At 47.0% G+C, this 27,618-nt stretch overlaps 2 protein-coding genes across 3 annotated transcripts in view; both read right to left on the bottom strand.

Moving 5' to 3' along the window:
* Window positions 1-6,918, bottom strand: part of Arntl2 (aryl hydrocarbon receptor nuclear translocator like 2) — a 46,524-nt gene extending 39,606 nt beyond the window's left edge. The window contains exon 1 of the mRNA XM_032905416.1: window positions 6,810-6,918. Within this exon, the coding sequence (XP_032761307.1) occupies window positions 6,810-6,822 (13 nt within the window). The 5' untranslated portion in view covers window positions 6,823-6,918. The remainder of the gene's footprint in view (window positions 1-6,809) is intronic.
* Window positions 6,919-13,279: 6,361 nt separating this feature from the next.
* Stk38l (serine/threonine kinase 38 like) overlaps window positions 13,280-27,618 on the bottom strand; it is a 53,359-nt gene continuing 39,020 nt past the window's right edge. For both annotated transcript variants that reach the window (XM_032905414.1, XM_032905415.1), the window contains 11 exons: window positions 24,949-25,071; window positions 24,440-24,523; window positions 23,732-23,855; window positions 22,917-23,071; window positions 22,465-22,567; window positions 22,236-22,297; window positions 20,525-20,642; window positions 20,030-20,153; window positions 18,865-18,960; window positions 16,617-16,708; window positions 13,280-16,507 (listed from right to left, as the gene is read on the bottom strand). In XM_032905414.1, coding sequence (XP_032761305.1) covers window positions 16,380-16,507; window positions 16,617-16,708; window positions 18,865-18,960; window positions 20,030-20,153; window positions 20,525-20,642; window positions 22,236-22,297; window positions 22,465-22,567; window positions 22,917-23,071; window positions 23,732-23,855; window positions 24,440-24,523; window positions 24,949-25,071 — 1,209 coding nt within the window. In that variant the 3' untranslated portion in view covers window positions 13,280-16,379. The remainder of the gene's footprint in view (window positions 16,508-16,616; window positions 16,709-18,864; window positions 18,961-20,029; window positions 20,154-20,524; window positions 20,643-22,235; window positions 22,298-22,464; window positions 22,568-22,916; window positions 23,072-23,731; window positions 23,856-24,439; window positions 24,524-24,948; window positions 25,072-27,618) is intronic.

Here is a 27,618-nt window from a genome sequence, read left to right as displayed (position 1 = left end):
ACCCTCAGTATCCCCACAATAAAAACAGACGGAGGTTTTATATTGTGGTAATACCCACCTATCAGTGAATGCTAAAAAATACAGACCAAGGTGCTTAGGGAGGGACAGGAGCCAGCCGCATCATTTCCCACAGCTTTGATAGGAATGAAAATTATTGTAGATTTTTGGAAGGCAGTCTGGGACACAGTATCAGGGACCGTGGCACATGCTGCGCCTGAGCCAGCTTCTATCCCTTTGACCAACCCTGGAATACCACAGATGCATTAAAGGCTTTCCTCGGACAAAGTCAATGACAAAGTCAAGACAATGGCTGAGTGTGACAGGCAAACCTGTAGCCCTAGCATTCAGGAGGCAGAGGCACAGAAAGGGTGGGTTTGAGGCTAGCCTAGGTTACAGGAGATCCCATTTACCAATTGGCTATGAGATCAGATCCTCTAGCATCCTCAGATAAACCGCAGGACCAAAGGAAAAGTCTGAATCTGTCAAGGTTCAGCTGTCATATCCTGGAGACAAGACCAGGAGGGGAGACAGAAGGCAGACCCTCTCCTGGGCAGTGGCTTAGGTATTGATCGTCACAGAGGACAGGACTGGGACTGAACAGCAGAATCTCCCTCACTAATCTCGCATCTCAGTGGTTTGGGTGTTCCCTACCTCCGGTTCCACCACAGCACCAGCGCAGTGCACAAGATCACCAGCCAGTGAGGTCAGAAACACACCAGGGAGCTTCATGTACCCTGGATTTGATCAGCGCTTCCGAGGAGACCAGACCTGCCTTGCCCGATTGTTTTGTTAGGGACAGGGACCTAACTGGTGGCTTCCTGGCAAATCTTCATGGAAATCTTTGTCAGCAACTTCAGTTACATTAGAGGTGCAACATTTTCCTTCCTGCAATTCCCAACAAGCCTGGTTAGTACACTCCTCGGCCTCGAGCTTTGTGTAACTCAGTCTTTCCTAGGCAGGCTTCATGGATCCTGTGTAGATCACTTTATCAGCCTCAGTCTCTCCTCAATCAACCCCCAGGTGCTCACTGCCTCTGACACAGGAGAACTGTCTGAGAGGTGACTGGTTCCCACCATTGGTATACCATCGGCAAGGAAATGCTCTCAGGCAGACTGGAAGGGCCTGGTGTAATCCATCAAAAGGCCTGAGGCATAGCTAAGACACACCCAAGGCTTCTTTCCTAGAGACAACACTTCTGGTGGGCAGCTGCGGCAAAGACCCTTAGCCCCGCCTGCTGACAGCCCACGCTGAGGTTCCAGACCGGCCTAGCTAGTCCCACTATTTTGTATCCCAACTCTGCTGCTCATCTTGTAGTATTTGCCTCCCACACTCCACTCCTCTGGCTGACGCTTGCACCTGCTAATGCCGTTCGGTTGTTAGGTGAAAGAACTCAGAATCCCTCAACGCCAAAAAGGCCAGGACCTCCCTCTTCCTGCCAACAGACAGGTTCCATTTCGGATGCCAGCAGGTCACAGACATGGCCCAAGTTCTCAGCTCCTTGTCTAGGCATCTGGAACAGAGAGTAAAACAGCACCGTCTTGCCCACCTGCTGGGGGGCCTATGAGTTACAGCGTGGAAGGTGTTCAGAGCTCACACTGAAAGAGGTAAAGGGTGGGCCGTCAACGTCCCACCTCTGAGGTCCATACACTGAAATGATCTGAGGGGGAGATGCGGGGCCAAGCACCCGTGGTGACTGTAAGGAAACTGAGTCACCAGAAGCCACGTGGCCATGATGCAGAGCACAGTCAGAGTGACACAAGCCCAGAGAACATCTCTCTGATGATCACTTTCAGAAAACGCGTTCCCTATAATCCCAGGGTAGACAAGAGCATGTCAAAGCAGTTCTTCAGCACTTCAGAGCCTCCTCCAACTGGTTCCGGACCTGCTGGGCTCCACCTAGGCTGAGGCAGGGTTTTCTGAAAGGCTTGGGGCAGCTCTTGGTCAAATGAGCCCCTCCTTCACTCACAGGAGAAACCCAGCCCCACCAGTACAGCTCCCTCAGGTTCTGAGTAAACGGAAGACTCTAGGCAGCCATCAGGATAATAATGTTAGTGGGTAGGCCAAGGACGATCACTCTACCATGCCAGTTAAACAACTTCCCAGGCAGATGACACCGGTGCTCAGAAATTATTTGCATGCCCTTTCAAAAGTGTCAATCATTGTAGCAAGATAAAGGAATCTTTTTCTTTTTTTTTGTTTTGTTTTGCTTTGCTTTGCTTTGAGACAAGAACTCGTGTTTATTGAAACTTAACCTTGAAATCCTCCTGCCTCAGCCTCCTGAGTCCTGCGACTACAGGTGTGTGTTTGCAGGCTTATGTGACCAAATTCAGCATAAAAAAAAATACTTAAAAGACAATAAAATAACCCTATCATTTATACCCTTACTACCACTGTTACCATAGTAACAGTGATGCCCAGAATCTAAAATTGCTGTCAGCCCCTAGAGAAATCAAAAACAAGTCACTTCTAACTCTTTCTCTGAATACGTTGCCCTCACGGCACTTTAAATTCTGAGATGTGGATTTGATGCCCCCTCTCCACCAGCCATTTAGCTTCCTGTCACATGACCCAGAGGTGACTGTGGTGATTGTGTAAGGGAAGCAATAAGGGCAGGGCATGAAGCACTCACTGAGCCAGCCTGAAGCTCAGGTTCCATTTCTGGAACCATCAGAGGAGGGAGAGAATTGACTCTCGAAAGTTATCCCCTGACCTCCACAAGTGTGCCTCGGCATGCACACACGTGCACACATGCACACTCATGTGCTCATGTATATGCATGTGCACACGTGCACGCACAAATAAATAAATTAATTAAAATATCTTTAAAGAAGGGATAAGCCAGAAGTGCTAACGTTTAGGAAAACTGGAAGTGCAATGGCACCAGGTGAGCTGGGTCTTGCCTCTCTTCAGGAAGTCAGTGGCGTTGCCTAGGAGACCCATTAAAGCAGTGGTAGCTGGCTAGAACGCAGTCCTGTGTGTCTCCATGGTAATACAAGGGCGGCTGGCCTCTGTGTAGACTCAGGCAGGACGTTTAATTCTCCAATCAGGGAGCTGGTACACATTCAGAGAGTGAAAGCTGACCCGGGGGCTCACATTTAATATTTCATCAGAGCATCCCTTCCTCTCTGACAATCTTCCGTCCCATTAGACTTCTGTCTACAGAGAATTCGCTCAATGTCAGCTGCACTTACTGCTTCAAACACCTGTATCGCCAGATGTGGCGGTGGTGAATGCCTGTAAACACAGTTGGGGAGGCTGGGTCTGGGGAATCAGAAGTTCAGGGTGAAGCTGGGCTACACCATGAGTTCCAGGACAGCTTAAGACATGTAGAGGGAGAGTTCTGAATAAGAAGAAAAGGTGGGTGGGTGAGGTCTGTGTCTAGTTTGTATGTGTGTTCAGGTGCAATAGTGGCAGGGGGCGGTTCAGGTGATGCCCTCTCCTCTTGAGACAGTGTCTCTGCCCTGGAACTCACCAACCCACGAGGCTGGTTGACCGAGCCCCTTCTCAGCACCTCAGGCCTGGATTTCCTTACCCTGAGTTCTGAGGAGCAAACCCAGGTTCTTGTGCTGTCAAGCACTTTATCGGCTGAGCCTCTCCCCAGCTCCCAGACCTGTGTCTCCAAGAAGAACACCAGAACCTGGACGTTTCTCTGAGTGCTGCCTACAGGGCCCCTTACAGCCTCCAACTACAACAACTAGATGAGGGCCACTCTGTTCATCAATACCCCTACCCCCTCTTTGGAGCTTTTGGGTTTGTTTCCTGTTTGAGAAAGGATCTCTCTGGAGCTTCTGAAACCACCGAGTAACCTAGCTTAGACTAGGTTACTCAAATTTGTAGTAATTCCCCTGCCTTACGATGGCTGAGATCACAGACACAATTATTTTGCTATATCCACCGCTCTGAAGTAACCCATAAGCCACAGCGCCTCTGGCCCTCAATTAGTCGATATGGGAACATCTGATGTGGCAGAAGAGGGATTCCACAGGCCTGGGGAGAAGCCCAATGGTAAGGCATGAGCTTGACATGCACAAGGTCCTGCCTGGGCTTGATCCCCAGCACCACCAAAACACACACACACACATACACACACACACACACACACACACACACTCTCTCTCTCTCTCTCTCTCACACACACACACACTCACACACACTCACACACAGACACACACACTCACATACACTCACATACACACACACTCATACACTCTCACTCACACACTCTCATATACACTCACACACTCACACACAGATACACACACACTCACACACAGATACACACACACACACTCTCACACACACTCACACACAGAGACACACTCACTCTCACACACACACAGACACACACACACAGAGACAGTCATACACACACAGAGACACTCACATACACACTCACACACACATTCACACACACTCACATACACACACACTCACACACTCTCACTCACACACTCTTATACACTCACACACACACAGATACACACACATACACACACACACACACCTGACTTAACCAACAGAGTCCTGTGTATGAGTGTCTTGGCTGTATGTATATATAATGTACCACACGTGTGCCCTCTAAGCCCACAGAAGCCTGAAGAAGGCATCAAACGACTGGGATTTAGAGTTAGAGACAGTTGTGAGCCATCACGTGGTTGCTTTTGCAAGAGCAGGCAGTGCTCTTAACCACCGAGCCATCCCTTCAGCCCCTCATATGCACCTCAGTCTCACCTAGTCCTAGGGATCCCATAAAGCAGAAGGTGCATGGTCCCCATTTTACAGAGAAGCAAGATACTGAGAGCTGGGAGGAGCAGGGGACAGATTGGCAAACCTACAGGGCAAGCAGATGGCTCAGGCCCCCTGGGGCCTTGCAGGCTGACACCTGGGCTGACCGGTGACGAGATCCCATGCACCAGAGCAAGTCCGGCCCTGAGCCCTTCCTGGATTAACTTGTGTGATGCACTTCCTGGAAGCAACTCCTAGGGCACGGGCCAGGAACAACAGTTTATGCAAAGCAGAGTGGGATGCCTTCTGAGTCAGGAGCATGAACTGAAGCCACTGCCGTTGCAAAACCAACTAGAAAGAGCTCGGTCTGACAACATCACAGAAGAGAGGAGCGGCTGAGAAGGGGAGGGGGTGAGAAGCTGTTTCAGAGGCTGCCCCCTGCAGGCAGTTCTGAGCAGTGCACGGCTTTCTGGTAGGGCCCTCTCTCTAGCTCCAAGGGTTCTGGAGCCATCTTCCAAGAGGCTGCTCAGCCCCTGGGCAGCCGGTTCAGTCTCAGTGTTTAACCCATAGAATGTTGAGTGAGCAGGCGATTATGTCTGGCCCACCTAACTTCTACCTTCCAAGCAGCCCTGAAGTTGTAAGGGTTTGTTTTGTTTTGTTTTGTTTTGCTGCTGCTCTCATATAAGCCAAACTGTGGGTTGCCCGACTTGCGACAGCAGCAGCAGTATTTTTCAGATCTTGTTTTCCCATGAGCACCCCAGTATCAAGTGGAAGGACTTGTGGGTAGATATAGCATGGCCCTGCTGTCTGATATAAGGATCGTTTTGTTTTGGGATTTAGTTATCAATTTTCACTTTCTTGTAACCAAAGAAGCCCACAATTTCAGCAGTGTAGCCAAGCTGTAGCCATGCTGGAAAGGGCAGAAGTCCTTACACTCAAAGTCTTGTTTAGCAGATGCTTACGGAGCTTCCCGAGACTTGGGCTATTTATGCCAAATGCATTCGTAGCTTACTAGTCCTTACAGCTGCAGAATGTAGAGGCCACCGTAGTCATTGCCCCCATTTTACAGGGAGGAAAACTGAGGCACCCAGAGGATCGCGAAACAGAGCTCTGAGCAAGAAGGGACCTCCCTTTTAACAAAGTGGCTTTGAGCACCATGCAGGGAAATCACAGGAACCTCAGAAAGGTCACAGGCAGAAATTTCCCACCGTTTATTAAATTTACACCAGAAAGTTGAGACAAGCCTGTAGCCAGCTCTTGGGATGCAAGTCCAGGTCAAGTTGGTCATACAAGTTCCAGGCTAGCCAAGGACTACACAGCAAGAAATCAATCGATCGATTAATCACCAATCAATCTCAGCCAGCCAGCTACCCTGTCAAACTAACTGCGACCTTGACTTCCGTGGCTGTTTTTAGTTACTGGTATTTTTTTTTTTAATCCTCCTGACTCCCGCCTGCCATAAATAACAGCTTTTCATGATTATCCTCTGTGAAATAATGGTGATGATGTTCCGGAGGAGACACATTTTACCACTGAGAGCGACAGAGGACACGTGAGGCAAAACTCCCAACGAGACTCACAAAATAAAGGGAGCTGAAGTTACAGCTCTGGCCTGAAGTCCTGGGTTCAATCTCCAGTCCTGGAAGATAAGAATTTTTCCTCCACTCCCATCCCAAGTCCACTACGCTTTACAGAGGCTTTGATAAGAGGGTGTTTGCGCTCCTCTGCACTCCCCAGGCAGTCAGGACCCAGCACAGTGTGGCCTCCTGCCAGCACCCTGGAACCGGGTGCTTCTTCCAGAGAGGAACAAACTCCAGCGGCAGGCTGCAGAGCACACAGACTCTGGATTGTGCCTGCAGCTCGCCCACTGCAGGAGCCAGCTGGGACCTGACCCACACCCCGGACTGGGTCACAGAGGCGATACACCTGCGCTGAGGCTGCAGGGACCCAATGCCTTGACCCGCAGCCATCAGATGAGACCCTGGCATAGACATGCAGAGCCCTCTCCCCGCAAGCGTGGGGTGGGGTCCTAGCTCACCGTCGTGGATCCCGGACACAGTGTGGGGTCTCCGCAAGCCACTCACCTGGCGCCGCCATTGCGCGTTGCACAGTCTCGCGACTCTCTGCATGCAGTCAGAGCACACCGACTTGGCCACCGCAGCCCCCGAACCCCTAGCCAGCCCCGGGCGGGACCAGGCACCCGCACAGGCGGAGCCTTAGCCAAGCCCGGCACGCAGAGGCTGGCGAGCTGGGCTGAGATCCACCTTGAACCAACAGGCACGCCCTCGTTGGCGCTGAGAAGGCTTACAAGAAGTGGAAGACAGGGAGACCCTTGCCTGGTGTAAGAAAGCCTTGTCCTTGTGCTTGGCCCTTTTCTGTCAACACCGCCCTAGGGACCCCTGAAATAGGAACACATGCAATCAAGACTCCTCGGAGCTACCGATCTCCCGTCATCGTCATCCTACAGTGACACTTCTAGAACACACAGACTGGCTCCAGCCCACTGGTCGCGAGGGGGATTCCTCGGTTATACTCTGCCCACAAAAAGCAACAGGACTGAAAATGCTGGGGGTTTGACCCGAGCCACTGGATCTCCAAGGACTGGGTCTCACACTCTTCTTGTTAGGTCCAGAGGGCAGAGGGTGTGGACCTTTTTAGCTAATACAGTGTAGCAAGTGGGTTCCCAAATGCTCCGATCACAGGCAAAGACAGGGCTCCATCAAAACCACTCAAAGTCCCGAATGCTAACAGTACAGCTCAGAAAACAAAACAAAACAAAACAAAACACCTCACATGCTCTGGTGGATAGTCCGGAGATCCACCCAAAACTTGCTTAGACTCTAGCTTTCTAGACAGTGGTCGTTGTTCAGAGAGGGACCATGCCTCCTGGACAGGAGCTTGATAGAAATTCCACTCCAACAGTGAGGCAGAGTTGTCCTGTCCTGACTGCAGGATGCTGTTTTTACCTCTGTCATCCAGCCATTCCCTCAGCCACCACCAGAACTGGATGAACCACCCACCCATTCACTTCTGTTTTCTTAGTCGGAGAAAGGCTAAGATATGAACAAGGCAGAACAGGAGGAAATCTTGTAGTACAAGCAATTTAAACTGATCCCCAACTACTTACAAATAAATGAGACTCGGACTATGGTTATTTTATTTGGCATAGACAACTACTAGGTGTCACCCCTAATCTACTCTTCTAACTACAGGCCTGGCTACCTCCCAGCAGTGTACCCCAGATACTTACTGTTCCTCCTAGTCCTGTACTCATGGTCCATCTCCTCTCATGGTAGCCACCACCACCTCCTCCCCCTCCTCCCCCTCCTCCTCTTCTTCCTCCTCCCCCTCCTCCCCCTCCTCCTCTTCTTCCTCCTCCCCTTCTCCTCTTCCTCCTCCTCTCCCCCTCATCCTCTTCCTCCTCCTCCTCCTCCTCCTCCTCCTCCTCCTCCTCCTCCCCATTCAGGTCACTCCAAACCCACACATCTCTAATCCCTCCAGTAAATAGTATAGATAAAAATCAATATTATAATCTGATATGATCAAACCAATTGACCAAACCGCCACAAAATCTTCCCTAACGACATCTGACCGAAGATTATTGTTTACACTCCATCAAGAATCCAAAGAAAACGCCAAGAAAGAAAGAAAAAACCATCAAGGGGCTGGAGAGATGGCTCAGTGTGGAAGGGCACTTGCCGGAGTTCATTCCCAGCACCCGCATGGAGGTTTCCGACCAGAGTTCCAGTTGCAGGGCACCTGTCACCTCTTCTGACCTCCTCAGGGTCCTGCAGCACACATACATGCATGAAGGCAAAACGTTCAAACATAAAGATGAATCTTTCTTTTTAAAGTCCAATCATTAAGTGGTCTAATGAAATAAACAGTCATTTCTCAAAACATGAAGTACGGATGGCCAAGAAACAGGAAAACGTGTTCAGAAATGCAAATTCAAACTACGCTGAGATGCCGTCTCGGTCAGAATGGCAGACATTAAGACAACAAATGACACATAGCTCAGAAGGATTGGACAAAGGACACAGGACACAGTTCTGGTGGGAGCCCAACCAGTCCAGCCTCTATGGAACTCACCACAGAGACGCCTTAAAAACTGAATCTAAATGACTCAGCTACTGGGAATTCAACTCACCACAGAGACAGAGACACTGAAGCACCCATTTTTGTTGTAGCCCTGATCACATGGTTTAAGCTTTGCAACCAACGTGTTTCCGTCAACGGGTGAGCGGGTAAGCGCGGTATATATGCACCATGGACATTTATTCAGCCACAATGGACAGATCTATGTCATTTCTCAGAAAACCCCAGTGGAGATAACCATACCAAATGAATCAAGTCAGGCTCAGAAAAATACTGAGAATCCTAGATTTTATGAAGCTGTCTCTAGGGACAAAGGGAGAGAGGAGAGAGCAATAGGGAGACTGGTCAAAGTAATTTATGTCCTTGGATGATGAGGTCCTTAGGAAACAGTACTACTACGTGCAATGAGTACACTCCAGTTAAAGAAGTAAAAAATGAGTTGGTAGAAAGATAACAGAAAGATCCTAGGTTGGCATCCTCGAGAGTTTGCACCCTACACGGTGACCAATGAGCTTATGTGTGAATCACCACAGGCCTCTCTTCCCTGAAATGATGACTCATTTCTCCCAAAGTCAGAAAACAAAGAGAAGAATGTAGCTCCCCCAGGAAAGCAGGAAGCTGTAGGCCCAGGCAGAGCCAGGTCCTTTGGGGCAACTGCTCTCCCTCTAGTGTCCCCACCCATCAATAACATCCACAAGTCTCTGGAAGCTTTACTAGGCAAAGGGGTTTTTATTTTTTTAAAAAGAATAGCCGGGCTACACACTTGTAATCCTAGTACTTGGGAAGTAAGGGTAGAAAGAATGAGCAGTAGCCCAGGTTATCCTTGACTTCAAGTGCATTTGGAGGCCAGCCTGGGCTGGGACCATCTCAAATAAACAAACACAAAGAAAGTTGAGGGGCGAGGTCTACGGATGTGGTTTGAGCTCCAGAACCCCGGGATATATGACAGTGCACATATATGCAGTCCCAGCCCCACAGAATTGAAAGCTGGATGTTCAGGAGCTCAAGGTCATCCTTGGCTGTACAGTGAGTTCAAGGCTAGCCTGGGCTATAGGAGATCCTGTCTTAAAGATAGAAAGGTATTTTCTTATTCCTAACCAAGAATTTTCCTCTTACTTTCTCCTTGGAGGAATTTTGAGAAAATGGATTTGCCCCCCAACTCACAGAGCTCTGGTCAATACCAGTCCATTTCTAGCTCAGAGCCCAAGAATGGCCTTGTGTTACAGGAACACTTACTCACCCCAAGTGGACAGTAACTCTGCTAAAGACCCTGTAAGATCAGTGTTCAAGGCAGAACCAGCACTCTTCTGCAAAAGAGTGCTCTGAGAAGGAGCCTTTCCCAACAGCTGGGTCAAACAACAGCATAGCTAAGCCTAAAATATTTTCCAAAATTCATAGAAATAACAAATATCCAATTTCAACTGTTCAAGAGTATAGCAGTGAGTTTATTAAACCGCTTTGGCTCCTGGCTGGTTGCATGCATGCTGGACCCGCCCAAAAGCTCTCTGGATTTGTGAATGTCAGACACACATACATATGCCTTGACTAGTTCAATGGTTGGGCATTTCTAAATGTCCCCATAGCTAGCACACATTTCCCTCCGGTATTCCTGGCTAAACACCTTCTAAATCTATGTTTTATCTTTGCTGCCCTGTTACATTCTGGGCAGCCCCACCTCCCCCTCTGTAGGACCACTTTCTCTTTCCACCTGAATTGCTGAATGGTTTTCTTCTGCAGCTCTTAAATCTGATCCCTCTCCCTCCGACTTGTGATTCTCTTCTTCCTCCCCACTCTCTCTGACAATCTAAAGGTCCTGCCTCCATCTTTTTGTCCAGCCATTGGCTGTTCGGCAATTCTTTATTAGCAATGGAAGCCAGCTGGGGGCAGGGAGCCTCAGGTCTGGAAGTGCGGCTTGGGCAGCCAAATTAAGACAAAGCATTAAAACCGATTCCCAGCACAAGAGGTTGAAAACAAATGATTATACTAATGATACTTCAGATGACCTTTGCCTTCTGCCTCCAGAAACAGTCCAGGAAAGGAATCCCGGACTCGTGCAGGGGGGTTGTGAGTGAGAGAGTGGTGTAGAGAAATGGAAGCACAACTCCTCAGTGCACCTAGATGGACAGCTCTGCTATGGCTTCCGGAAGAAAAAGTTGGGTGGGAGTTTTGCCTAAGACAGGGAGGTGTGGCAGAGAAGACACCGGGAGGAAAGTATGTCCCTGAGAGAGAGAGTCTGAGGGATGCAGAGGAACTGGAGTAGGGTCCTCTTAAATGGGGTATTTAGGGAGTTCTTCTGGTTAGTGCGAGCCCTGTACCGCTTGCTAAAAACCTAACAACATCAGAAAAGCTTCTTTCTGTTCTCAATGTTTTTGGAATTGTTTTTACTAAAAGCCAGCTGAGTTTTGAAAGTGGTCTTAGTTACAGAGTAGGGCCACCTAGCACTTACCGTGCACTCGACTCTGTGGAGTTGTTCTGCCCCTACTGTACACAGCCCATTACTTTATTAAAGTTGTTCCCACAATAACCAATAATAAACCTGTCACATTCTTTTGGTGAGTCTATCAGTGGCTCTCTCTCTAGAGCTCAGTAGTCTCCAAATCCAACCAGGATGAGAGCATGGTCTCACCTCTACCCCACAGCTCCTGGATGAGACACACTTAATTTTTCCCAAAGGTTTTCCCTCCCTTTAGACACAGCACCCGAGTCCACAGTAGTTGGTCCACCCACCCCTGGCTGGGATGAGAGATGAAGTGGGGGGACTCTGTATTTCTTTATAACATTTTAGAAGACATAAGCCCTAAAGGGCAGCATCTGGGCAGGGAGCCAAAAGCACAACAGATACAATTAGCTCCTTAGAGCACAAGGAACCTGGGATCTAGCACCCTGCACAGTGGTTCTCAGTGTTCCTCTTCGGGTGGGTCAAGAAGGATGAAGTATGGCCTGCAGCTCACTGGCCAAGACGGATTTACGTGCGGGTTGTAGCTTTCTCCTTCTCCTTCTTTGAGACACGGTGGCACAGACTAGAATTGCAGGTGTCCAGTGCACACTTGTTTGTAGGGCCTTTTGATTAACTGAGGATTCTTGGAAGAACACTAACTTGGTTTCAGGTATCCACAGATGTACAGTGAGACTGACCCTGGTACTAGGGACCTAAATCCTGATTTAAGTCAACCACTAGTCTGGTACCAGTTAATTAAAAGTTGATATAATCATAGCCAGTAACGGGGGTGGGGAGGGTGAAGGGCACTTTCCCGCTCATTTTTTTCTTTACTCTCAGAATCTTATTTTTATTATACCTATATGTGTATATGCCAACGGATGTCAGTCATCTGATCCCCCTGGAGCTGGCGTTTACAGGTAACTGTCCCTCGCACGGGTGCTGGGACCCAAATTCAAGTCCTCTACAGGAGCAGTATTTATTCTTAACTGCTCAGTTCTCTCTTCGGCACAGCAGAGTCCTCTTAAAAACTTAAGTTGTGTGATACATAAGTCTCTGTAGCGCTCGCTCTCTCGCGCTCTCTCTCTCTCTGACCAAGGACAAAGCAACATGGATGACAGAAGTTAATATAACGGGAAGATTCCCATACTTCATGTTTTTGTGCTGCTGAACTGACTACCCTGGAAGAGACCGTACGACCTTATGCTGAGACTACTTCCTTACTGGTGAAACCTCTCTTACCTTGTGTCGCCTGCACTCATTATTATCCCTCATGACAACTCTGTCATCACACGCCTGTATTCCTGAGGTTCTAGATGCATAGGGAGCCGGTCTGATGGAGTGTGCTCTGTGCTTTGGCGGTAAGGAGTACAGGCGTGGAGCACTCCAGGGCAACACCCTGCGTTCTGGCGAGTCCATTTCTTTACACAATAGTTGTCAGACAGCACATCATATAAGCGAAAATATGCTTATGAACGCAAGTTGTTCCACTAGACATCTTGGATTTAAGAGCCTGAAACTTTGCTCTCCTTGAATTCCAACCCCCTGTTCCCACATCACCTCTGATGCATGCTGGGGACCCTGGAGCACAGCTAGTATGGAGTGGTGCTGTTGGGGTCCAGGGGATTTTGCCTGGCTCTCTCTGGCAAGTCCTGGTTGTGACTTCCACAAAAAGGGACCCCGTGGGTGGGTGGAAGCTGAGTCGATCCTATGTCCCCATTGTTGTGACCTTCAGTTTGCCTCCGGCTTCTGACTCAATGGGGGGCTATGTATAAGACTCAACAGCAAATCCCTAAAATGACAACTTACAATGATGTGTGTTTTCAGTTCTGGACCTGAACAATTTTAAACCTGGACTTGTTCAACTGTCTTGATTCAAAATTTCAAATACTTTAATCCTTCTGAGATGGCTGCAGATGTCATAGCCATTTGGTGATTTTACTTACAATATAGTATTTAAGTTTTGGATAACACTGATCTGAAACCCAACAACACACAAAACACGCACCCCACCAACAGAGTTTTTGTAAATGTGGCTTTATTCTCGTTTGCCCACTGCCCCTGCCCAACGGCCTTCAAAATGCTGGATGGGCTCAGAACCCTGACAGTTCTGGACAACTGCTAGATTATATTGCTTAAAAAAAAAAACAAAACCCTACAATACACTTCTATTACTTTATTCCTTTAGCTCCTCACATTTTGTAATAAAAAATATTTCTAGTAGTCTCAAGTGTCTTGTATTTATTAAGTGTTGGCTTCTTTAAGATTTTTCAGAAATAAGTGCACTTCTACAGGGAAAATAATTTTGAAATAAAATGAGAAATAATCATGATCATAGCAAAACAGTTACTTTTGGACTTCCTGAATTTTAACAATTCAAAGAGAGGATGTGCCAGGTAGCCAGTAACTTACTTGTAGACTGGCAAAAGATAAGTGGCTAGCTCTCTCTCCTTCCGGCAGAGACTGACTGGTGGACTAAATTCTTGACACCAAAACAAAGTATGCTTGAAGGTATTTTGAAATGTACAGAGCTGTGCACGTGTTTAAACGCTATGCTGACGTGGGAATAAGGGAGCCCTACCTTAAGGCCTAGCAACCAAAGAGCATATTTAATATCCCGTAGCTGGCATTTTCTCTAAACAGCTGATCAGGCACCTATGGTTAAGTGGTCATACCTGACTTTGGACAGCCCAGGGTTTCATACATCTGCAGACCTAGTGGTGAGTAACTGCTTCAACACAAAGGTTTTAATGAAAAAATACAAGTCTCTATTCAATCATCTGAAACCAATACATCTGCATTGTTATACACATTTTCTGTACCCTTAGAAAAGCCCAAACCACTGTTTACAATAAAACTTCTTTGATTCAAAAACGAGATGAAGAGAAAATGTCACTATGCCCAGTGGGTTAAGATAGGGTTTATTACCTAAATTACATTACTCACCTAAAATATGGGAAATGTGCAATGGAAAAGTCAGTCTGCAAAGCATGTGCGTAATTTGCACCATACCTCATATGTTTGCTGCCACGGGTAGACAGTCTTTAGGGCCTTTACACTAGCTGAGGAACACTTCATCAGAGATTCCTCAAGAGTGGGAAGCCATGTTAATGCTGGGGAGGAGGCAAACAGCAAGGCAAACTTCCCAAAATGCCTCTCTACCACCAGGGAAGCTACCTCTCACCACAACAGAGAGGTCAGAAGGAGTGGTCTGTCCCTCAGTCCCTCTCAGTCCCTCTCAGTCCCCCTCAGTCCCCCTCAGTCCCTCAGTCACCCTCCTTTGCACTCATCTCGACCTGCCCCAGGTACCTGGCCTGGAACACTGTCACCCCGCAGTAGTTAGGTAGTAGCTAAAGAAACTGGCCAGGTCTCCTATCTAACCCAGTCACCCTCACACTAGAAAAGTCCCCTTCTGAAAGAAAAGGTAGGATCCCTACAGCCAGGGGTCTCTGCTGCTGAAGTACCCTTGAGACAGACAACTTGGAGAAGCTCACATGCCCTGCAGATACTAAGGCAGCTAAAGTCATCAAGGAGGCTGACCACCACTTTCAGTGTTTTCTCCAAATACTGGGCAAAGGCTTGACCAGACCACAGCTGAGCCAGTGGATCAGCAGGTGGTGGCCATTGCCAGACTCAGCAGCAAAATGGGGACACACTGGTTGGCCTGAAAGGACTCACCAACATATACCAGGAGCTGATGGCCTTGATGAAGGAGGGGTCACAAGGCATTGCTCTGTCCCCTCAGGAGACATTTCTCCCATAAAGCCTCACTGCATCACGTCACAGATGATAAACATTAGCCACTCCCTGAGAAGTTACTACAACTCACAAAGCTACACCTCCTCAGAAAGTTGTTTGGGAATCAAAATGCTAAGCAAAACAGACGACGTAACCCTTAGGGAACCACCCCAAGAATCGCCCAGTCACCAGTCACACCCTGTCAGTCTGCACCCACTCCTTTACTTCATTATGGCTAACTTTAACCACAGTGATGAGCTATGAGGCACAGGGCCGGCCTGTCTAAGGTCTATCATGTGGAGCACAGCACCCCTGGAAAGCGGAGCTCCACTCCCCCGACAGCCACTGTCCAGGGTCTTTGGTTCATTGGAAACAATGGCACTAGTGCTATCAAGGGAACACAGGGCCACCAGCATGACCACCTCTGCAGAAAGCCAGTGAGTCACACTCTGCTCTCCACAGTGTCCATTGACTTGATCAGAAGTCTGACATTTAAAAAATAGTTTAATAAAAACGCACTAGGTAGGTTCTACAGGCAGCTTTCATGGTCACTTCTGAAACTCGCTCACCATCCTCCAAGGAAACAATGCTACGTCCTCCTGTTAAAAATGGAGTCTTTGTGTCACAGAGAAGTAGCTGACAGTAACCGGGCACATCTCCCTTTGCGCACATCGTCACTATCTCAGCACCATCGGCCTTGGAGGATGCTGCGGTGGAGGTGAGAAACGTCCTCACGCTGACAGAAGCTCATCTTCCCTACCATGGGGTCTGCGTGAGAGCTTGACAGAGAATTCTAATGTCGGAGTCAGTGTCCTTAAGAGTTCCTTGCAGCCGGTACAGAAACTGTCTTCACGTAGAGCCTACAATGTCCAAACCAACAGGGCAAATGTTCTGACAGCAGCTACAGAAGATGGCTTTTCACTGATTCTAGACCCATGAGCTCTGCAGTGAAGCAGGGACACCAGGAGCACCCCCAGGCTGCATGGTGCCATCAATGCGATGTGGTTCTGGCTGGATCAGTGCTGCAATCGGAAGGAAGTGCAGCACATGGGCAGAATGGACTCTCACCGTGCACATAGACAGCAGTCAGGAGGGAATGTCCGTTCCTCTGTTCCAGTACCTCAGTACAATAAAATTAATACAGAAATACAGAGAGAGAGAGAGAGAGAGAGAGAGAGAGAGAGAGAGAGAGAGAGAGAGAGCGCCGAGCGAGCACGCAGATCACTTCCCATAGCCGTAGCAGTCTCAGACTCCCAAGCTGTAGATGATCCCCCCGGCTGGGGCTGGAGAGCAGCACCGTCCTGGAGCTCCTGGTGCTGACACGGAGCTGGCCTGGGGATGCAGCTCTCTGAGCTCTCCTGGCTATGGGCAGCTGTAATCATCATAACTTCCCAGCTTTCATGTACGTGGGGATGGAGCCTCGCTGGGTCAGCCCTTCAAACCTTTTGTAGGTGTAATTGAGAAAGACCCAGTCTTTGGATTTGTAGTCGGGCTCTGTGGTATTCGGCACTAGAAAGAAGAAAGAAAAAAAAGTCAGCTAAAGGCAAAGGGATTTCACCAGTGATGCTCCCGTCACCTCACGGTGGCAGCAGTGTGGATACGCTTGTGAACCTCTTACCTGGCTGTAAGATATCAGACTCAGGGAAGTCATCGAAGTTTGAGGTGTCATCTATGCTCCGGATTTCTATAGGGATAGCTGCTGGTCTTTCCCTGCAAAGGCAAGTCGGCAGCCATGAGGAACTGTGTAAAGGGTCACAGCACTAAGAAGGTTGAGGACCCCTTAGACTAAGCACGAGAGACAGTGCTGCCCCCTCTGAGAAGTCACTGCCTCTGCAGCTGCTCAGTGTCTTCCCTGGAGGTCACACTGCGTGCGACTGTGACCACCATCTTGAACTTGTAACTGTCCGACCAACCACTCTAGAAAGTCTTGCCCACTGCAGCACAGGACAGGAAACCCAAGGGTGTCTGTCTGCCGTGGCTCTGAACACAGCTAAATGGAGGGCAAGATAGTTGTGTGTGATATTTTTTTACTAAAATGTTTTCATTTACTTGGAAGTTTTACATGAAGGCTTTCTCATGTCCCCCACTCTCACCCCCACCCCAGCACTGGAGACTAAAGAGAGACAGATATGTCCTCTACTGCTGAACACAGTCCTAGCCCTTCATGCTGGTTTTTTATTTATTTATTTATTTATTTATTTATTTATTTATTTAGGTGAAAAGAAAATTAAAAGAGAAGGTATTTGACTGAAAAGTAGGAGACAGGGACATCAGATCTATGTAAGTGAATTAGCACTAGAATTCTAGTAAGGACTAGTAAATACCAAGTCATCTGGGAAAAAGGGAGACACACATATTTGTGATAAAGTCTGAATGCAAAGCTTGTCATTCATATAAACTTTATGAGGACCAGAGAGGTTAGGCTAAAAAAAAAAAAAAAAAATCTATTCACAAAAATGCCTTCTTATGCTAAAAACATTTAACTATAGAAACAGTTAAAATATCATTTAAAACTTTTAAATTGGCCTGGCTGTGGTGGTGTACACCTTTAATTCTAGCACTCAGGAGCAGAAGTAGGCAGATCTTTGAGTTTGAGGCTAGCCTGGTCTGCAGAATGAGTTCCAGGATAGCCTGGGCTACACAGTGAAACCCAAACAACAATAAAAATGAAACCAAAAGCCAACAACAACTCCTCAAAAACAAAACAAAAAACCTTTTAAATTATATTTATTTATTTATTTATTAAGTGTATAGACACACACACCCCCCACAACACACAACACACACCATATCACAAGTGTAGAGGTCAGAGGACCACATTCAAGAGTTGATTCTCTTCTTCTACCTTGAGGGACCCAGGAACTGAACTCAGATTATCTGTCTTTTCAGATAACGGCACCTTATCAGCCTTTTTAAATTTTATTTTAATATTTCTTTAAACAAACAAAAAACCATTTATTTACTCTGTATAGAGTGTTCTGCCTACATGTATCATACACACCAGAAGGGGACACCAGATCCCATCACAGATGGTTGTGAGCCACCCATGTGGTTGCTGGGAATTGAACTCAGGACCTCTAGAAAAGCAGCCAGTGCTCTTAACCTCCGAGGCCCTCTCCAGCCCTGAGGCAGGCATTTCAGTTTTTCAGCAAACATCTAAAGGATCTATTGGGTGCTGAGGTGCAAGTCATGAGAAGCTTGTGCAGGCCATGCTTGTGCACAGCGTCAGGTGAGGGGGACAGCGAGTGAGCGGCAGGTCTGGGCTTCTGCCACCTAACTTTCCTGTCCTGCCAGAGTGTGAGTTTAGGCAGCCACGCTCTGCTCTGTGACTGCTTCCATAGTCACCATGCTGTGTCTAGAAACTCTAGTTTGTCCCAGTGGGCAAGACTCTAACAGTAGTGCCAGGATAAGATGAGCGTTTACAGGACAGTCTCATGAATGTACTGGCACACAGTGGGAAGTACTAGACACGCAGTGTGACCTCCAGGGAAGACACCGAGCAGCTGCAGAGGCAGTGACTTCTCAGAAGCAGTGGCACTGCCTCTTGTGCTCAGTCTCAGAGGTTCTCAACCTTCCTAGTGCTGTGACCTTTAGTACAGTTTCTCATGTGGTGGTGACCCCCATCCATAAAATTATTTTTGTTGCTACTTTGTAACTGTAATTTTGCTACTGTTAGGAATCATAATGGAAATATCTGTGTTTTACTATGGTCTTAGGTGACCACTGTGAAAGGGTCATTTAATTCACAGAGGGCTTGCAACCAACAGGTTGAGAACCATGAGTCTAGAAGAGTCTAGAAGGAACAGAAGTGCGGTAACCACCAAATCCAGAAGCTGGTGTTTGTCAGCTCAGCATGCAGAACATACCTTATGTGCCCCCAGTCCACACCCTCAAAGAACGGATGACCTTTGATCTCTTCCACACCACCATTCCCAATTCTGTTTTCAGAATCAGTACAAAATCTAGGAAGGAAAACCAATTATCAGGCACATTTTTCATCTCAAACACTCTAATAGTTATTACTTCAAATGTTTTTATAAAGCGTTTCAATTTAGATATTGAAGCTACTATGGGAAATACAGAGAAAATACAAGTTACCCATAAACCTATCCTTCATCTTATAATATTAATGTAATAACAAAATTAATAATACAATAATAAAATGTAAAATATCGTATTAACACAATAACAATTACTTTAAGATATTTTCTTCATTGATTATACTAAGAAAATTTTGTAATGCTGCTCAGTATTTTCCTGTGAAGTAACTTTTTGAGACCTGTTATACAGAGATATCAGATTGTTCCATCCACTGAGACCGCTGAAGACTTATATAAGTTTCAATTTTTCACAACTAAAATAAATAAGAAACATACCTAACTCTTTACCCCTACACAGTTAAATGTCCAATTAAATTCCTTGAAATGAAACTGCTGGGTCAAAGGTCATGTACAGCTTAACGATTTTATACAGCATGCTGCCAGCTGTCTGCTCTCAAGGGTCGTCTCAATTCACGCTCCTCCAGCACTGGTGAGGCAGTCTTCTGCCTGAGTTCCTGTGCACTCTATGGCAAGAGCTTCTGACACATTTACTCTCCTTTCCTATGTGACGTACTGAGTCCTTGTAGTTGAACATGAGTAAGTGACACTTTGCTGATCCTATTACCAGGATATCCAACAAGATCTCCTCTCTCTCTTCTGAACACCATTTTCCTACAAGCCTTTAAAGTGTTTGCCTTTTGCGAGTTTGGGGAAATCAGAAGTCGAGAGCACTTAGGGTGGCTCACAACTGTCTGTAACTCCAGCTCCAAGGGGTCTTCTAGCCTCCATGGACAAGTGGTACCCACACACACACACACACACACACACGTAAAAATAAATAAAATCTTTTTTAAAGATCAAATTTTGTAAAACCTTTCTTTATACTGACCTCCCTGACTAATTGAATCAGTGGTATTTTTCCTCCCAAGACTTTCCCTGCCTCAGAGACCCTGACCATTCATGCATTTGTCAAGGTTTAAGAGCCACTGACCTGAGAATCAAGTCCTTGGCTTTCTCAGAGACGGGCACTTCTGGAGGAAATGCCAGCGTCTCCTTCCAGCTCATAACTTTCCTGTACGTTTCTTGAGGTGTCTCGGAGCAGAAAGGTGGAAAGCCTGGGCACCAGAGATCAACAATTTATCAGCGCTGGGACAATTCAAGCAGACTACAGTATGTGCCACAAGAAAGGAGACAGCACTCATGCGCCAGCTCACCATACAGTTACTCATGAGGTCCACAGGGATAAAACCCACTCCATTTTATCTGAGCCCTGCATTTCCAACCTGATAAAGGAAGCCAAGCTAATTAACTACCTCCTACCACAAGAGCCCCAGACAGTTTACTGGGTATTTATCTATATGTATTTAACATTGATAAACATGAGAAACCGGTTCAAAATGACTGTGCTCTATTAGTCTTTAATAGCTATAATAAGTTCAAACAATGGCACCAAAAGAGATGTGTATCATCACACAACAGAACCTACCTATTAGCATCTCATACATAATCACTCCCAAGGACCACCAGTCACACAGCTTGTTGTACCCTGTCTGCATGAAGACCTCTGGAGCAATGTAGTCTGGTGTTCCAACTGTGGAATAAGCCTGCGGAGAAGCAGAGTGTCAGAGCAGCACTCGGAACCACTTACAGAACAGAACCTGAGAATGGCTTCCTACAGGAGGAAGCACTAGACAGAGGAGACGAGTTCTCAGTTACAGGTGACTGTGTGTTACATGAAAAGCTCACAGCAGAGGCTGAGTCAGGCATGATGCACACAACACAGGACTCTGGCCCCAGGAGAGGCCCTGCATGAGTCCAGTGGGCCGACTCCCTGCTCACTCTCATGTGTGTTCAGGCTCTCTGAACCCCAGCTCTGCTTACCAAAGATCCAGGCAAGAGAGTCTACAACAGCTCACTCTGAGGATAAAACAAGAAAAGTTCCATAAGCCAGAAGCACCTTCCTTGTAACTTAGTTCCAGGCATCCCAGCAAGAGCTGTCTCCTTGATCCACATCAAATCAAGGAGGGGTACCACTCTAGGCACCGGTGGACACCTGTGACAACAGACTGTCATTTCAAGGACCTGGGGAAACACAGGACTGGCAGTCGGTGTGCTTAAGGAATATCCTGCTCCAAACATCAATGAGCTCACCTGTGCTTGTCCCCTGGGAGCCCTGACCTAAGGTGACGACCCCTGGCCAACAGAAGAGTCATTGTGCACAGGTAGAAGCTGCTGCGTTTGCTCTGTTAGTAGGAAAGTCAGAAGTCACCACATTCACTTCTTCCCCTTCAAAACAGTAAGTCTGTGATATTTTTCTCAAATGTAAAATCTGATTTAAAATGACACATTTAAAAATAGAATTTTTTCTCCTTAATGCACAGCTAAGTACATTTCTAAATCTCTAAAGTTTATTAGAATATGAAGGTTGTCACTACTTGGCAAATGAGCTCAAAAATGTGTGCTGGAGGCGCCAGACTGCTGCTACCTCAGCCCAGCGCGTCCCAGGGGAATGGACGAAGCCAGCAGTTTCTTCCCTGTTTACCTGAGCTGACAAATGCTGACAAAGGGGTCTGCTGCTTACGGTGGGCATTATGTGGGGAAATGAGTGAAAGCCACTCTCCGAATTGTAAATGTTCACATCCTGGTTAACTACAGAAATGTAAAGAGGAAGGAAGCAGTTCTTATATTCAGTAAAACCTCCTCCTCCTCCTCCTCCTCCTCCTCCTCCTCTCCTCCTCCTCTTCCTCCTCTTCCTCCTCTCCTCTACCACCTCCTCCTCTCCTCCTCTCCTCCTCTTCCTCCTCTTCCTCCTCCTCCTCTCCTCCTTCTCTTCCTCCTCTCCTCCTTCTCTTCCTCCTCCTCCTCCTTCTCCTCTCCTCCTCCTCCTCCTCCTCCTCCATCTCCTCCTCTCCTCTCCTCTCCTCTTCCTCGTCCTAGCTCTCTCCCTTTCTCTCAGTTCTCACTTAACAAAACGTGCTGCACTGGGAAGTCTCACAAGTGTCTGAGTCTTTAGCCTTCAGGGGTGGGAGAAAGTGCAGTCTGAAGTCACTGTCCATCGACCTTCAGTGACCCTAGATCCTTGAGTCAAACAGGGCCCACGCCACCCAGCCTGCAGCATTCAGTGTGCTGAAGCGGAGACAGGGGACACGCTGTGTCCTCTGAGCCAGGGCACCACTCTTCAGAGCATGGCCACTCACCAGCTGCCTCCTGTTCTTCTTCCACGTCTCTGCTTTCCGCTTCGAGTTCATGTTCTGAAACGCTAATTTCAACAAGACACAGTGTCACCAGAGCGGGAAACTGACCACACCTACATCTAAACTCGGGCAGCTCAGGGTGGGAGGGGGTATCGGAGAGAGCCTCCCTTCCTCACAGAACCAAAGCTTCAAAACTACAAAGTTTCATCTGAAGAAAAAAACGTAAACTTACAGAAGTCGCTTGGTGGGTTGTGTGTGAGGTTTCTGTAGAATTCAGTCCTGTGAGCCTTCTTTAACCCCGTGCACAAACCAAAATCAGACAGTTTTACATGTCCCTAAAACAACAACAGATTCTAGTAAGCCATGTTATGTTAACTCTCAAAACAGAAGAACTTCTTATAAACTTTTACTGCAGTTGTTACAAAAACTTAGAACACCACACCACACTTAGCTGAAATGTGAGATTACGCATGTTTGAGGGGTGGTTGTTGTTGTTGTTGTTTTAAACCAAGGGAAAACAGGGAGTTTTTAAAGCTATTTCTCCATGAGGTCACTTTCTGCACTTTCTAGGAAAAATCTTGATTACCCCAAAGACCCTAAACCACTGCTGCTATGTGAGCCAGGACCCCGCAGCACGTCACGGCACAGCCGAAGCCCAGGGCTCTCTCTCTGCTCCTCACATGCCTTGGCATCCAGTAAAAGGTTGTCTGGCTTGATGTCCCGGTGGATGAAGCCTAGCTGGTGGATTGCGTCAATTGCCAAGACAGTCTCTGAGATGTAGAACTGCGTCTCCTCTTCTGTTAAGGTGTCCTTCTTCATCAGCAACGTCATCATGTCACCTGAGAAGGACAAAGTACCAACTTAGGAAACGAGACTACTCATGTTGCTTGTTTTTAGTGAGGGCCTTAGGAAGCCTGGGCTGGCCTGGAACTCACAAAGCAGCTAAGAATGACCTTGAACATCTCATCCTCCTGCACCCACCCCACTTACTCACTGGGACTGGCCCCAGTCCCAGATCCATTTTGTGATTTTAGTAATTGTACTTAGAACCCTAGTACTGGAATTGTGGGCATGTAGTAGCACCAGCTTAGAGGGAATACTCTTCTATACTCTTCGTAAGTATGGATAGACCATGTCAGTTTTCAGTTTTAGGACTTGCCCAGTACCTGCAGACACCCTGCCAAGTGCATGCCAAGGTGCAGTGGGAGCAGGCAGAGCTATCGGGAGCAGAGCTGCAGTTCAGAAACACGAAGAATGAACAAGCCTAGACACCAGAATCTTGTCTTTCTGTTCTGTATGCAGGCTTACTGTATTTAACTCTATAGTGGGTTACCATGAACAGAGGATGATAGTATTTAACATGTCAGCTTAATAATCTTTCAAAATCATATGATTTGTGGCCAAATCACCTGCCGTTAAAGTACATACTGAAAAACCACGGTTAGATGTAAGAGTCAGTGGTAAAACGGACATTCCTGCTGCGTGTGCAGATGACTCACCTCCAGGAAGAAACTCCATGATGAGATAGAGGTTCCGCTTGTCCTGAAAGCTGTAGAACATCTTCACTACCCAGGCTCCGTCTGCCTCCACCAAAATGTCTCTCTCCGCTCGGATATGAGCCACCTGGACGAATACATTTTGTAAATGTATAGCCTCTTCCAGTTATCCATGCCTAACGGTCATGCAGGTCTGGAGTTTAGAAAGTACTGAAACACGACGTTCACCCTCTCATGAAGTACGTGAGACTGAGCGGCAGTCTGTCTTAGCCATCTCTATCCTCGAGGCTGAAGGGATTATGTGACTCTGCCAGGGCAGCAGGTTCTGATTTGCTAGTGTTCTTCTAGGAAGAAGCATCGGGAGGCAGTGCTCCTGTGCCTGCCCTTCTTGCAGTCACAAAGAAGAAAGCAATCACTGGAAACTAAACCTATGGGAACTTTTTGCTCTTGAATGGGACCACAGTTAGGCAAAGGCTTCTGTGTTTATAGCCTCTACCCTGTGTTGTTCTCTAATAGCAACTGAGCAAACTAACACAGAGATTATAAAGTTGACGATATTGAAATTTAAATCTAAGAATTGAAAACACTATAGATTATCAAACTTAGTAATTACATAGTACACTGGATTTCTTTTTATCATTCTCAACAAAAACACTACTCTGAGCCCTAGTCACAGGAGGCCCATGGTGCTACACGTGTGGTGAGACGTACCTGCTCCTTCTCAAGCATGTCAGCTTTCCTCAGGATCTTCATGGCATAGATGTGCCCTGTGTCCTTCTTCTGGACCAGCCGCACCTAGAGCACAAACATGAATGCTGGAACAATGGAAGGAGATTCCTTTGCTGAACTCTGGAATTTACCAGTGAGAATATCAAAGAAATTACACACACACACACACACACACACACACACACACACACACACACACACCACAGAGAGATACACACATTCATGGGGGACGGGGGTCTCATGTACCCCTAGCTGGCCTGAGCTTATTATTATATAGTTGAGGATGAGCTTGAACTTCTGGTCCTCCTGCCTGCACCTCCCAAGTGCTGGGAGTATGGAAGTGTGCTATTACCTGGTTCCTATGGTGCTGAGTCAGACGCAGGGCTTTGTGGGTACTAGGCGAGCTGACTCGTGACCTCACAGCCCAGTGACTGCATGTGAACACCTCACAGATCACCTTCCACAGTGGTGACCTGAACAAAGCAGCTCACCTCTCCGAAAGCTCCTCTTCCTATGACCTTCAGAGACTCGAAGTCATCCAGGCCAAGTCTGGTCCTCTTCAGGCGTAGGAACTCTGTTTCTTTCCGAGCATGCTGTGACCGGCGTAACTTTTTCTATTAAACAAGAATTTTAAAAGAAGATTTTAAAACAGGCTGTTCCAGGCCTGTGTAATGGTGGTGGCTGGAGACGCTCAGAGGCTGAGGTGTGGGTGCTTTGCAGAGCACACAAGCTCCGTGTCCAGGACTCACACTCACCTCCACTCTTCGAGCACTGCACTCTCAGCCACCAATTCACACCCACACACATGTGATTTTAAACAAGTAAACGAACAGAGGTATATCTTAATTATTATAGGTTTGCCAATAATCTATTTACCTAAAGCAAGTATTTATTAAGCAAGGGAAGAACTTTAAAAAGTTTTAAGAAAACATTCTTTAAACTGTTGTCAAGTCTGTACCCTTAGAAGCGGACTTTTGGACTACAATGTCTTCAGCACATCACTGCCTTCTGAGTGGTAACTGAACTCACAGAAATAAATTCCAGAAAACATAAACAAGGAGCACTCTGACGTGTGAGCGTTCACTCTGACGTGTGAGCGTTCACTCTGACGGGAGCTTATTTACTTATTTTTGAGACAGATCTCTCTGAGTAGCTCAGGCTTGCCTGGCACTCACGGCAATCCTCTTGCCTAAGCTCGTGAGTGCTGAGGTTACAGCACCAGGCTCTGTCACCCACTTTTACTTTGTCAGGAAATCTCTAATCCCTTACTTTCCAGGTGCCATCACAGCTACTGAAACCTGTGACTCAAACACCACAGAACAGCAGCATTTCCATGGAGATTTACTTAGAGTAAAACTGATTCTTACACAAATTTCAGCAAACCGCTTAAAACTTCATATAACTTTCTAAAGACATAAAATTGCAAAATAATTGGGTATGGTGGTACACACCTTCAATCCCAGCACTCAAAGAGGAGGAGGCTGGTGGATCTCTGTGATTTCCAGGTCAAAAACAAACTAAAACCAACAAAACAAACAAACCAAACCCTCCAGGCCAGAATTCCCACAGCAATAATGATTCAACAAAGATAACAAAATACGAACTATTAATTAGCAACATTTTTAAACACCTGAAGGCTGCATTTGGAAAGGATTCATTTTCTTGTCTTACTCTCGCTGCCCCTTCATCTAACAAACACAATTCAAGGCACAGGGATAGCTCCCAGGAGGCAGGACAATGGGATAAGAAAGTCACTGAAGGTGTTCAACTCCAACTCAAGTACAGTGGCCCCAGCCTCTCAGAGACTGAGCTCACGTGACAAAACACAGCACTGTTGTCAGCTCAGACACACAGCTCCCAATGCACCTCACAGCTGAGCCACGCCCTAACCTGCTCCTGTCTAATTAGATGTGTAACACAGTGCAGTGTCTAACTAGAAGTCTGTGTATCATCAAGACAGAATTCTAATATCTGTAACAGAGAAAGCGGTGGGGTTGGGGATTTGGCTCAGTGGTAGAGCGCTTGCCTAGGAAACGCAAGGTCCTGGGTTCGATCCCCAGCCCCGGAAAAAAACAAACAAACAAACAAACTGCACTTATCTTGGAGTTGGGGAAACTTTACCTTTAAATAGTTTCCTACATCTCAAATCCCATCCATATCATTATAAAGGCAAAGATGGACCTCGCAACACCGTGTGGCCCATGTTTTCTTCCCTTACAGGAACCCGCCACCAGCTGCTCTAAGCATGGGGGTGGCAGTTCTGTCAAGGAGCTTGTTGTAAGTTCCCCAACTAGAGTTCTCTCTAGAGTGACTTGGTGGCATTCTAGCATTGTGCCCCTCATGGTAATACAAGAGCTTGTTTTAATTTAATTACATGTGATAGACCAACACAGGAATATGAAGGATGGTTTAAAATTGTTCCTTTTCATGGTTACAGAACAGCACAGTTCTGTTTAGCTACAGAAGAGGCCTGACTCTGCAGTTTCATAAAATGTGCTTACGATCTAGACAAGAGTCTACCAAACCCGAGCAGCGACAACAGCAACAAGAGTCAGTACTGAGTATCTGACAGGACAACACTGTCCCCAGGAGAACCTGCGCAGTAACGTTAGCCCTGCAGTCAGTGCTGCAGCCCAGGAGCAGACGAAGCAACATCAGACTTTTAAAGACCACGAGAAGCACTTGCTGCATCTGCTCAGAATGTCCTAAAAGCCAAGGTCTCTGTGCTGACCCCTTCCCTCCTGCTGCTTCATGGCTTTCTGCTGCAACTTATATCACTTATTCTGGTTTTCCATTAATAAACATCCATTTTTAATGATTCCTGTTAATTCTCCCCGTGTTTTGAATCAGTCTCATTCTGTAGCTGAAAATTCTTTTGTCTCCCCCTCCCTAGTGCCAAGATTACAGACTCCATTCCTTTTCAAATGGATAAGAGTCTCAATCTGCAAGATGCCAAGTTGTTGAGCAAGAAAGGGTAGCTCAAAGTTCTGAGATATTAAGGGGTTTGTCTTGGCCACTATTTATTGTAAATGGTCATAGTTTAATGGTCTCACCTGTGAACTCTTTCACAGGTCATTTTCTACTGTAGCATGAATTAAGGGTATTAGTTTTATTAAGAATCTACACTTGAAAGAAGCTCAGTCAGTAAAGTGCTTGCCTGG

The sequence above is a fragment of the Rattus rattus genome, chromosome 6 (assembly GCF_011064425.1).
Source record: "Rattus rattus isolate New Zealand chromosome 6, Rrattus_CSIRO_v1, whole genome shotgun sequence".
Classification (NCBI taxonomy): Eukaryota; Metazoa; Chordata; class Mammalia; order Rodentia; family Muridae; genus Rattus; species Rattus rattus.
Note: the sequence above shows the minus strand (reverse complement) of the source record. Positions and strands in the feature narration are given on the sequence as shown.